Source organism: Anneissia japonica, unplaced genomic scaffold, assembly GCF_011630105.1.
Source record: "Anneissia japonica isolate Jap-2015-1 unplaced genomic scaffold, ASM1163010v1 scaffold287726_len2788222_cov184, whole genome shotgun sequence".
Classification (NCBI taxonomy): Eukaryota; Metazoa; Echinodermata; class Crinoidea; order Comatulida; family Comatulidae; genus Anneissia; species Anneissia japonica.
Genome location: NW_022705125.1, coordinates 1,732,257 through 1,743,609, shown reverse-complemented (window position 1 = coordinate 1,743,609; position 11,353 = coordinate 1,732,257). Strand labels below are relative to the sequence as shown.

Here is an 11,353-nt window from a genome sequence, read left to right as displayed (position 1 = left end):
ATTTTCTACTCAAAGTTTTTAGCAAAACTATTTGCTAAATAAGAAAACAAAATTTTATTTTTATTCTGCCCTCTCCGATGATTTACTGTATAAAAAATTCATTGTGCAAAACAAAAAATAAAAAGTCATGCCTTACTGGAATCTGTATACAGACTTGCCTCATAGGTTTCAGCATTTGTTTTTTAGTGGAATAGATTGAATTAAATTATTAATATTATTGACCACTGATGCTCACTATGGAATCAAGATGTATGACATTTCAGTAAATACATAAAAGTGCATATGATACAGTATTCTTACAATAACTTTAAATTAATCTCAATGTATTTTTTTGAAACAGCCAATTCGTAGAGCATTATAGAAGCTTTCAGACCTACTGCAGAATTCAAAACCAACACCTCAGACTCAGGGACTAGTGACGTCCTCTTCCGCCAGCTTCAAGGATTCAACCATATTTAAGTATTTGAAGGAGCTCACTATCGAATAATTATTTGTTTATACCTTGCGATTTCAAAGCGCTGACGACATCCGAAAAAAATGCTTATGATACCAATGATATTTGCATGGTGTAAAGTAATAATATACATTTTATATATTAGGTAAATCACAAGATTAATTTCTCACATTAAATATATATTGCTCTTTGCTGTGTAAAAGCACATATACAGTAGATCTATATTTATTGTTGTGCCAAGTGTCTCATGAAATCTTCTCATATTCATTCCAAAAACAATAAGCTACCAAGTATCAGTACAATAGATATAAAATTGTAAAGAAAAGTGTAATAAACACTAATGATTGTAATAATGAATGGTGTTTGGAGTCCTTTATTTGTTATGTATTGTATTTTTTCATATTTTAAAACAACTGTGGTTCATATGGTGGGTAGCATAAATTTAATTATTTTTGTTTTTACTGTTATAGTATGTTGTAAATTATAATTGTGTTAAATTTTTCAATCAAGTGTGGGCAGTGTAGTTGTAGCTGCCAAATCCTAATAAAAGCTGAATTTTGCTAAATATATTTTTTATAAACCATAAAGCTGATGGAATTGAAACTTTTGCTGCTTATATTCATTGTTTTTGCAAGTCAAATTTCTGTTTTGCTAATTAATGTCATACCAAATTAGCTAAATTGTGAGACAAAATCTCCACTGAATAATATGAACGAGTGGTGCTGTGTGTAGGCCAAAAACTATCATAACTATTATTATTATTAATAGTTTAATTATTACTATACTAATATTATTATTATTATCACTATTAGTAAATTGTCTTATGCTTTTTTAACTTTGTTGTATCCAGCCATGAAATGTTCCCGTAGTGGGATGAATAAAGTATTTTTGTATTGTATCCTTGTAAAACTATGTTTTTTAATAAAAATTATAATTTAAGTAATTGCAAAATGAAGAAAGACTTTAGTGGCTTTGTGTATCCGCCCCCAGTACACCAGATTAACCCCCTACTTACTGTACTGGGTTTTTTGAAGTGCACATGAGATAATTGTGTACACTGGGCCTACGGTTTATAGTCCTTAACCGAGAATACTTGTTCCACCACCAGAACCACAAGCGAGGGTGCCATTTGAACCAGCGCCGATATTATGGCTGTAGGTGCGGTGCCCCTGCCTTAACAATGAGTTGGTTGGCAAAAGTTACTCTCTTGGGTAACAGGAAAAAAATGTTGTAACTAAGCGAGAATCATTTAGACAAGAGGTTGTAATGGCCTTAACTCAGGAGCATCTAGTGAGCATAATCTCCTAAGACCCCCCCCCCCCCCCCCCCCACCAACAAAAAACTCTACCATCCATGCTGGGACATAGTTCTTGGCCCTCCTCAGACTATAGGTCCTCGATTGCTACTCACCGCCAAAAAGATCTCAGCTCCACCATCAAGATTGGTTAACTTGATACATCACTAGCTCTTGACTATGATTAATACTCTTCTTGAATCCATTTGTGATGAATGTGGAATTTGTAGAATAATAAACATAAATGTCATATCATTGTGATTTTTTTTTGTAGTGGTGTGTTGTTGGCGACACCTTCCCCGTCGGATGCCTACCTTCAGATTCTATAGTGTATGGCAGGCAGAGTTTTGTTGATAACGTTGACATAAAAAACCCAAAATACAAGTAAGTTTCTTTGATTTCATTTATTTGTTGGTCGACTGTATCTTTTTAAAATAGTAACTAATCGGTTTTGAAAAAAAATAATGTATTAACAGCTGGGGAACTGGAACTAGTACATGCTCAAAGTAAACAATACAGTATGCTTTGTTACACTGCTCCTGACATTATGGTCATATGAAACTGTTAGTGTAAACAATTCATATAAATAGGCAGTATCACATTCATTATATCATATCATATATACATCATATAATTATATCATCTTTTTCAGCCATAGACAAAAACAAACTATAGACAAGTACAAAGCATGAAAACCTCAGCAGGTACAGTTGTACCTGGTTAGGATTGTTCAAGAGAGGGCAACCAACTGCAACAAGAGAAAGCTTTATATAATGATTTTTTTTAAAACAAATCTCTGTACTATCTAATGACACGACTGCGGAAGGACTAGGCCTATCTGTATGTGCGACAAATAATCAGATTGCGGACTATAGTGATTGACATCACTTATTGTCAATTTATTTTGGGTGCTTTCGCCCATTCCATATCCGGGCAAACCATGTTGCTTCATTTCTGTATTTGCCAATGAAATATTATTAACTTCAGCACAAGACTGGGAATGTATGAAGAAAACTGTGGCTTAGACAAAGTGCTTATGTCCTGGGGACATGATGGTAAATACACCACTCATCTGAAAAATATTTTTATTCTTTTATTATTAATTGCATTTTGACAGTTATCATTATGATTATTATTATTTATTTTATGTCAGTAGGGATTTGTTTGAAGTGTTTGTTGTAGTCTTCTTTTTCCCTGTATCTGTTTTGCTGTCTTTTTGTTGTCCTAAAAAACAGAATTTCCTTTGATAATACCGTGAAAAGCCTGTGTCTATCATAGTGTAAAAAGTTTTAAGCAATGGGACTATAATCTCTTTTGTGTTAATTTTTCTTAGAATACATGTACCAAGTGTGTAGAGGGAATAAGCAATGCAAACTACCGTTAGAGGTAAGAGTTTAAATGTTACGACAATTCTTAAGAAACGCTATGTTGATTTTACCAACCAAGATTTCCAATGGACATTTCAGCAGGGCCACGCCCCTTGCAAATTGTCCCACAAAACAATAACATAAACGTATGTACAATTTGTGTTTGTGGAACAACACATGTGGTTCCTGGCCCTGTTTTGATTGATAAGGTTGATTGACATTGTGGAAAAGTTCCATTGTTGTTGTGGATGTGCAATATTTTTAATGCATTTCTGCTGAGATGGATCGAATTACTGGAGACTACATCTTGTAATCTTATTGATTTGGATTGAGTTGCTAAAAATAATATTATTATTTTTATTTGTGATTTTCTAGGCACTGTATATGATCCGTTTCCACTCATTCTACCCATGGCATACGAATAGCGAATACTACTACCTCTGCAACACCGAAGATATACAGATGCTCTCATGGGTCAAAGAATTCAAGTAAGTTGCTTTTCCACTTTTGTTTCTTTAATTTATTTATAACTTGATTAATGATGATGGTAGGATGAAGAGGAAAATGAATGAGTTTTTAATTTAATTCAGGTTCTGGTATTGTGGAATATGTCAGGTAATCATTTTGATAATAATTATGATAATGATTTTTGTGCAATAAGTTTGCTGTGTACTCACAAGATAAACATACTTAAATTTCATTTTATGTGTTTATATAATTTATGAATAGTTTATATATACAGGTATGGGGTAATTGCAATGAAAATGTAATCAGTTATAATTACAATACAAGTTCCAATTACATTACATTTACTTACATTTATGTTTACATTTTAAAAATTACAATTATTAAAATTACAATGGCATGTAATATTTCAAATCAGTATGCACTATTTAAAAAATCATATAAAAATAATTGGTATTTTTAATACCAATCACAAAAAATCAGGGAGGGAATATTAGAGATGGAACGTAAGTTATATACAACTGGTTTTCAAACATGTTGATATGGAGACCATATATTTCAGCAAAGCTAACTTGTCGACCCACCGTTCATCCCAAAAGATCAGAAAATTTAGAGATTATCACATGATACGTAACGCCAACAACCACTAAGGCCAACAATTTTGAAATGCATATAAATTTATAACCTTGCCCATGTCAAACACCAAAGTTTTGCCTGCATTGTCATTAAATGAGAGATCTTATCAGATGACTTGCATGGAGTACAAAAATATTATATTTTATGTAGCGTCTAATGACGCTACAAAATATGTTGGTGACCAAATTGAGTCACGACCCATAGTTTGAACAAGGACTTTTAACTGTTAAGTGTTGAATTAGCTGTTCGATTCAATGCCTGGGTAATAAATGCCAAAAGCACAAAGGCCCTCTTGGCATATGATGTGCTATAAAATACTAGTTATTATTATTACCCATTTGCCTGTGTCGGACACCAAAATGGATGTTGATGAACGTAAACAAGCTTGGAGTACTAAATATTCTATTGTACATAAACGTCTGGCGACTCTATAAAATATTTTGGCGAGCCTATATTTGGGTTGTGACCATAGTCTGAATATCAGACTCAAATTTTAATATAATTTTTTTTTTTTTTTAACTTTTTTTCCACAAATTTAGGGATGGGATAACACCCATATTTTTTTTGAAAGTAAAAAATGAATGTGTCAATGATAAAAGAACATAGTTTAGTAGGCATACATGATTTTACAGACCAGACTTAAGAAAACATGAGTCTTTACTACAGAGGCTTGAGATTTAGAAGATTATGATTAATCCATTACATTTTATCAAAATATACAATTACAACTGGACCCATTTACAAATTACACTCATTGTACCTCAAAAAATGTAATAATCAGTGGCTGATCCAGGAATTCAAATAGAGGAGGCCCTGGGAGGGACTCTTATTGTAGAGAGTCTGCAGTATACCACCTCAGCCCCAACATGGTTGAGGTAAGAGAATATAAGATTATGGTACCTCTAGTTGGCTGGAAATGGCACTTTCAGACTTAAATTTGAATATAACTTTCTTTTTTTCTCCATTGTTTTTATAATCTGGAAAAAATTGGGTTAGGGGGTGGGTGGTGTGGTTTGGCTCCCCTTGGATCTGCCACTGATATTTATGATTGATTATGAATACAATTGTGATTACCCAATGCCTGTTGACATACATTCCAGAAGTTAATACAGTTTTCTTTTCTTTGTAGCCAATTTGACCTGTATTCCAAATCTGATGAGCTTCCCGACATTGAAGCTCTCAAGCCCTATTATCAATCTCTAATTGATAAATACTTTCCTGGAAAAATTAAATGGTGAATTGTTTTTTGAGAAATGCCACCTTCTTTAGGTCAGTTTATTTTTACCTCAGAGATTCTTCTTGATGTTTTTAATCAAGAAACTAATTACAATGCCATTCAGATTATCAAGGTAATTTGATAATCCAGATATGTGTATATTGGATTTTAATGGAATTTATTACCTGGAAAAAGATTAATTTAATTTTTTCAAGCAAGGATAGTAAAGAGGAAAATCGATGGGGCTTGACACACAGGAGAGAAGAGGTTAGGACCATTAGCAATAATATTATTATTATATTTTTTATTTATTTTTTTTATATACTCATTTAGCAAATTTATTTTTGAAAGATCTTGAAGGCATAAATAAAGAAAGGAAGGAAGGAAAGAAAGTAAACATAGAAAAAACAATTTTTTTTTCATAATATTAAAATTGGTTTTTGGTAATATTTTTCATTAGATTTCTAAAAATCCATATTCTGTTATTATTTTTGACCCCCATTGTTTTTATTGCTATTTATAGCTGTACATAATAGATAATAGACATATTAGTTTTATTTATGTTGTTTTTGAGTTACTTTATCAAAGGCAAATAGTGATTGTTATTGGGAATATTATTTTCATTAGTTAGAAGATGGACTGTTCCATTCAAATGAGAGGGAGATAAGTAGAATGGAACATTCTTTCTTTCAAGAAATAAAAAATATATACATATTTTTATTTATGCTGTTTTGAGTTTGTCCATGGAGATACCTCAATGCTTTACCTATGACAAATATTGTTTTGAGGGCAATGGTTGGTTTATTTTCATGAGGCAAACGATGGACTGTTCCATTCAAATGAGAGGGTGCCATGTTGAATGAAACAGTCCATCTTTCAGCAAAAAATATAACCTTTTTTATTGAACTACAGTTCCCCCTCTAATTTAAGACCCCTCTAATTCTGAGACCCCTCTAATTTAAGCCCATTTTTTTCAAAGTACCAATTAACAATCCTCAATCTTAACACAAAGCTAACCCTCTAAATAGAGACCGAACCCTGAGACCACTCCACATTTCCTGATCCCAAAGGCAGTTTGAATTGTAGGGTGAACTGTAGTAAAACATTCATTATTTGTATTTTAAAATACAACTAGATAATTGTAAAAACATTTGTCATTGTATCACATTTTTTTTTTTATCATAATAATAATTATTGTTTTAATCTGTCACAAAAAATGCAAAGCTTGAACATTGATTGGTCATTGGCAAAGAAAATAAGAGAATATATTAAATTAGTTATTCATATTTGGTTTTAAAAGAGATTGTTCTTTGGCACTCTTTTTTGGCACTCTTCGCAAATAGCATTACTGGCTTGTGAGTGCTGGGCAGTGGGAGGTTGCAGTGGGAGGTTGTTGGATGTGTACGCGAGTTAGTTGGGATGTTGGTGCAAGCATGTGCATGTTAACAGTCTGTGCATGTTGTTCTGGGTGTGTTTGAAAACTATCATTTGATTTAAAATTTAAATTGAATATAATAGCGTTATTTGATTTGGAATATAAAGAACAGATTTTGAGAGATGTCTTTTAGTCTGATTTGATTTATTTCTTCAACAAAATAATATAGTCCACATTAAGTTGTTGTAAACCAAGATACTATTGGTTGAGCAGGTAGAGGTATGATGGCAGAGTGTCTGGATGGTGGTCTGAAGGTCGCTGGTTCGATTTGCACAGCATTCCGTATTGTCTTTGCTCCATTTGTTACTATACTGTAAACCACCATTACGGCATTTAGTGCTCTTTGTTTGAAAGGAAAATTATGTTGTGTGGAAAAACAAGCAGTGGTTTGGCATTTTTTTTATGTGTGTGTGTGCAGTGTATCAAACAGTGTTATGTATCTTGTGTTTTTAGAAGGTCTTTTTTGTTATTATTCCAACAATATTTATAATACCACTTACTATAATAATAGTTAATAGTCTACATAATTATAGTACCAATAATAAGAGAATATTTAGCAGTCAGTTGAATTAATTGCAGTGGTATCTATTATTGAAAAATATAATACAGTAAATGTAACGAATTATATAAAATAGATATAATTGGAGTAATGCCTACAGTCATTGATAAAGCGGTGGTTAAGACAATAAATGCTCAGAAAAATAAACTTTGGTTAAATGTGGTCTCAAAGTCTTATTTGAATTCTTTTGACGGTTATGCTTTTATTGTTTTATTTTTTATATTGTAAATTTGATACAATTGTTATCACCTTTTTTGTGCTTGTTCTCTGTTCTATGTGTGCATGTACTTTACTTAAAGCTAAATGTTAAATATTTTTTCTAGATCCTTAATTTATATAGCTGAATTTTAGTTGTATGCATTTCTGTTACATTACTTGCCATATTTATTCTCGTTTTAGACGCGATGCTTTTTCATTGTCCTACTTAGATGTGCTTCAGCATAGAGTTTTCTGAAACAGGTGTCCATTTTAATCCCAATTGAGAATACTCTTTTATTCTGTTGATGACAATAAAGGCCCTCCAACCAAGGATTTTTTCAGAACAATATGGTATATTGAAGTAACAATTATTACTTCAACCGGAGTACTGCATAGAATTGCAAGATGTCTAACTAATTTTGCATGCACACAATGAAACGTTAAAAAAGGTACTACCACGAGGTAGGGGGCGCCCTATTAGAATTTGAATAGAGTTCGATCGAAACACGTCTTTCTTGAAATAGAATTACATTGCAATGAAACCACAAGAGTCAGACGTCTTGCAGTTCTATACAACTGTAAATTATAAGACATTTTTTTTTACTTATCTGTCCGCCGTATTATGAGCCACTCAGATTAATATAAGCAATAAGTGTATATTTGTATTTTTCCCTTTAGAGAGTAACCTTGCATTTTGAATAACAAATTATTTCAACTGGTTATGAATATAATAAAGAACTATACAGATTTATGATTAAATGTGCATGACTTTTCTTGTCTGATGATATTCTTTTGGTGAAGTGGGAATGGTTTTGTTTCCCAACCTTGAGGTCAGGGTTTCAATCCTTTGCTGTGCATTTTGCTTTTGTCCTTGAGCAAGGCACACATTGCTTCAGTCTACCCAGCTGTATCAATGGGTACCCAGGGGTGGATCCAGAAATGTCCAAAAGGGGGCCCCCCGAAAGTTGGGCCGATTGAGACAACACTGTCGTAGGTTGTGTTCTAGACGCCCGAACATAACATTTGAAGCATTCTGGGCTATAATTTTTTTCTTTTTCTCTCTTTTTTTCTTTTTTTTACTTCCCAAGAAGGGGGGGGGGCGGGCCCCCCACCCCTAAATCCGCCCCTGGTACCAGCAAATTGCTGGGAGTAACCTGTGGTGCACCATCGTCCCACTCTGGAAACATCACACTCTTATCTGCTTCATGCTACAGGAACTGAGGATACCCTCCCGCCCTATGACCCCTAGTGGCTTGGCAAAGATTACTTTTCATTCTAGCCAACAGAAAATGAGTCTATGATAATTTTAATTCTAAATCATATTTTTTAATCATAACTCAATTTATTCAATTGTTTTTACCTAATTGTCTTCTAATTGGTGTTTTTTCCTCGTTATATTTTTCTTTACTAATTACTTGTCATATTTAATGACATTGATGATGATAGCAACGAGAGACATTTATAAAGCATTTAGTGTGAGTTATCCAACACACCCAGACACAAAATGTGTGTATTAAGAGTCATTAGAGTCATTTGAGTCATTTTTTCCCCGGCAATTTGTCATGTTTCTAAAGCCGGGGTCCCAAGTCTTCCACAACTCGCAAGAATGTCCAGGAAAATCACACATCTCCGCAAATTCTACTGTACAGTATTAGCATGTTTTCCTGCTTTATTATCAGTTGTTTCATGGAAGCCAGTGCTGATGGGTATCATTAGGACTATGTGCAGCAGAAAAAAATTAAACGTGGTAAGAAAGCTCATTAACAGTGGTGGGGCACAGCCGGCCCGGGCCCCTTAGTTAAAAATAAAAAGGGAAAGAAAGTTTTCCGGCTACTGTATGTAAACTTGTGCCATAATCATAAATTTTCTTACCTCAGCTCCAACCATTGTAGTGCTGAGGTGGTCTAAACCCTCACTCTGTGAAAGTCCCTCCCTGGGCCCCCTCTCTATTTGGAATTCCTGGATCGACCGCTGCAGATCTCCCGGAACTAAATTTTTTCTACTTGGGACCCCAGCTAAAGCTATATTGCTCCTTAATGCAACTTTCATGTGGGTCCATGCATTGAGTAAAATATTTTGTACTAAACTGGTGCCAACATCTTAAAAAAAATAATATTAAAAGATGTAGTCAAAAATTAAAACAAATACTTTATAGTTCTGTATACAGTACATTTATTCTAAACAAAAGTAATGTAAACATAATTGAATTTAATTTTATAAACTGAGCTACAAATGCACAAATGGAAAAGTAAAGATAATGGGAGCTTGTCACTCATAACATACATGAAGACGGTTTTAAGATACAAAATAGGCTTGGATTCTCGAGTTTTGAGAAATAAAAAATCAACTGAAAACAACATTTTTATTGAGCACAACAAAGAATACATGTTTTTGCCTTTTATGCATCATAGATTATGAATCTATAAAATGTACAATTATAGCAGCTAATATACTACACTGTATGGTATAATTCCAGTATTAAGCCTTATCTAACTCACACAGTATGGTTTTAAAACCATGTAACAACTGCTTGTAGCAAACAGTTGGAGCAGGAGCTTTCTGGTGGCATTGCTTCCCTAGACACCACTGGGGATTTGTTGAATAAAGAAACTCCTCCTACAATCCACAATATTTTCTGTGATGTTTATTTTTATATTACTAGCATTCTATTGCAACAACTTAGTTACATAACCTTTACATTTCTTCGGGTAAAGTCTGGTGTTCATACATTAAATTTACAAGTTTTATGAAGTGAAGATGAATGTAACCTGTGCTGAAACTATAATTATTTACCACTATCATATCCTTTTAAAATTCTATAGTTAAATTTAATTAGGAATTTTTTCCAAAAAATCCATGATTGGTCTGTTGGCAATGAAATACTGTACACCACACTGTCCTGTTGGTATGACAAATCTGAAATTTATGTACAAGAGTTGACATTCCCAAGCATACTGTTTCTACACTCATGAAAATGATGTTTATGAATGATCCACTAAGATTGCAATGATGTTGGCTCCAGCTTCTTTGGGGTGAAAGACCACAAAAATTGGGAGGGGGAAACTTTGTATACATTTCATTACAGTACTTTGAAAAAAATGTTTTGTGACACACATTCTACATTTATCTTGTTATAAATTGATAAAATCTTTCTATGGTAAAACATTACAGAATTTATTCTGTAAAATCTGACTACAGACGTTCTACTTACAACTTCTAAAACACATTTCTATTAAGCTGTAACACCGTAATTAATCATTACAAAATTCCTCTTAATTATTCTATGCCATAAATAATAATTTTAATACATAATTCAATTGCTATGAAAAAATGCCCACAAATTTCAGGACATGATTAGTGAAATAAAAAGGGGAAATAAATTATTGCTTTTAAAATTTGATAAATACAAAACAATCAACAACTCTTGCAGTAGTTAACTATTTACAACACAATTTTCTTGGACAACAAAGAGATACCATATGAATTGTCTGTCGTACTCAACAAAGAAAATTTATCAGACTTTTCCTTGTGATGTTTAGCATTGTCTGATGGACATGGAAAGACCCATGGTTTGTTTAATCAGATGTCTGAAACAAGCATCCATTAAAAAATCTGGTTCCATACATTTCCAGCTCCATGTGATGGTACTCTTCAATTGCAATCTGTAATAGAGCCAGATCGCAATCATACCCTACCCACCCCCCCCCCCCCCACTTTCCCCACCCCCCT

The 11,353-nt window shown here is 33.2% G+C and overlaps 1 protein-coding gene across 1 annotated transcript in view; it reads left to right on the top strand.

Moving 5' to 3' along the window:
- Positions 1-8,383, top strand: part of LOC117105226 (inositol oxygenase-like) — a gene marked incomplete in the record, with an annotated part of 14,708 nt that extends 6,325 nt beyond the window's left edge. The window contains 5 exon segments of the mRNA XM_033246301.1: positions 2,023-2,132; positions 2,736-2,803; positions 3,082-3,134; positions 3,491-3,603; positions 5,346-8,383. Coding sequence (XP_033102192.1) covers positions 2,023-2,132; positions 2,736-2,803; positions 3,082-3,134; positions 3,491-3,603; positions 5,346-5,454 — 453 coding nt within the window.
- Positions 8,384-11,353: the final 2,970 nt, after the last annotated feature.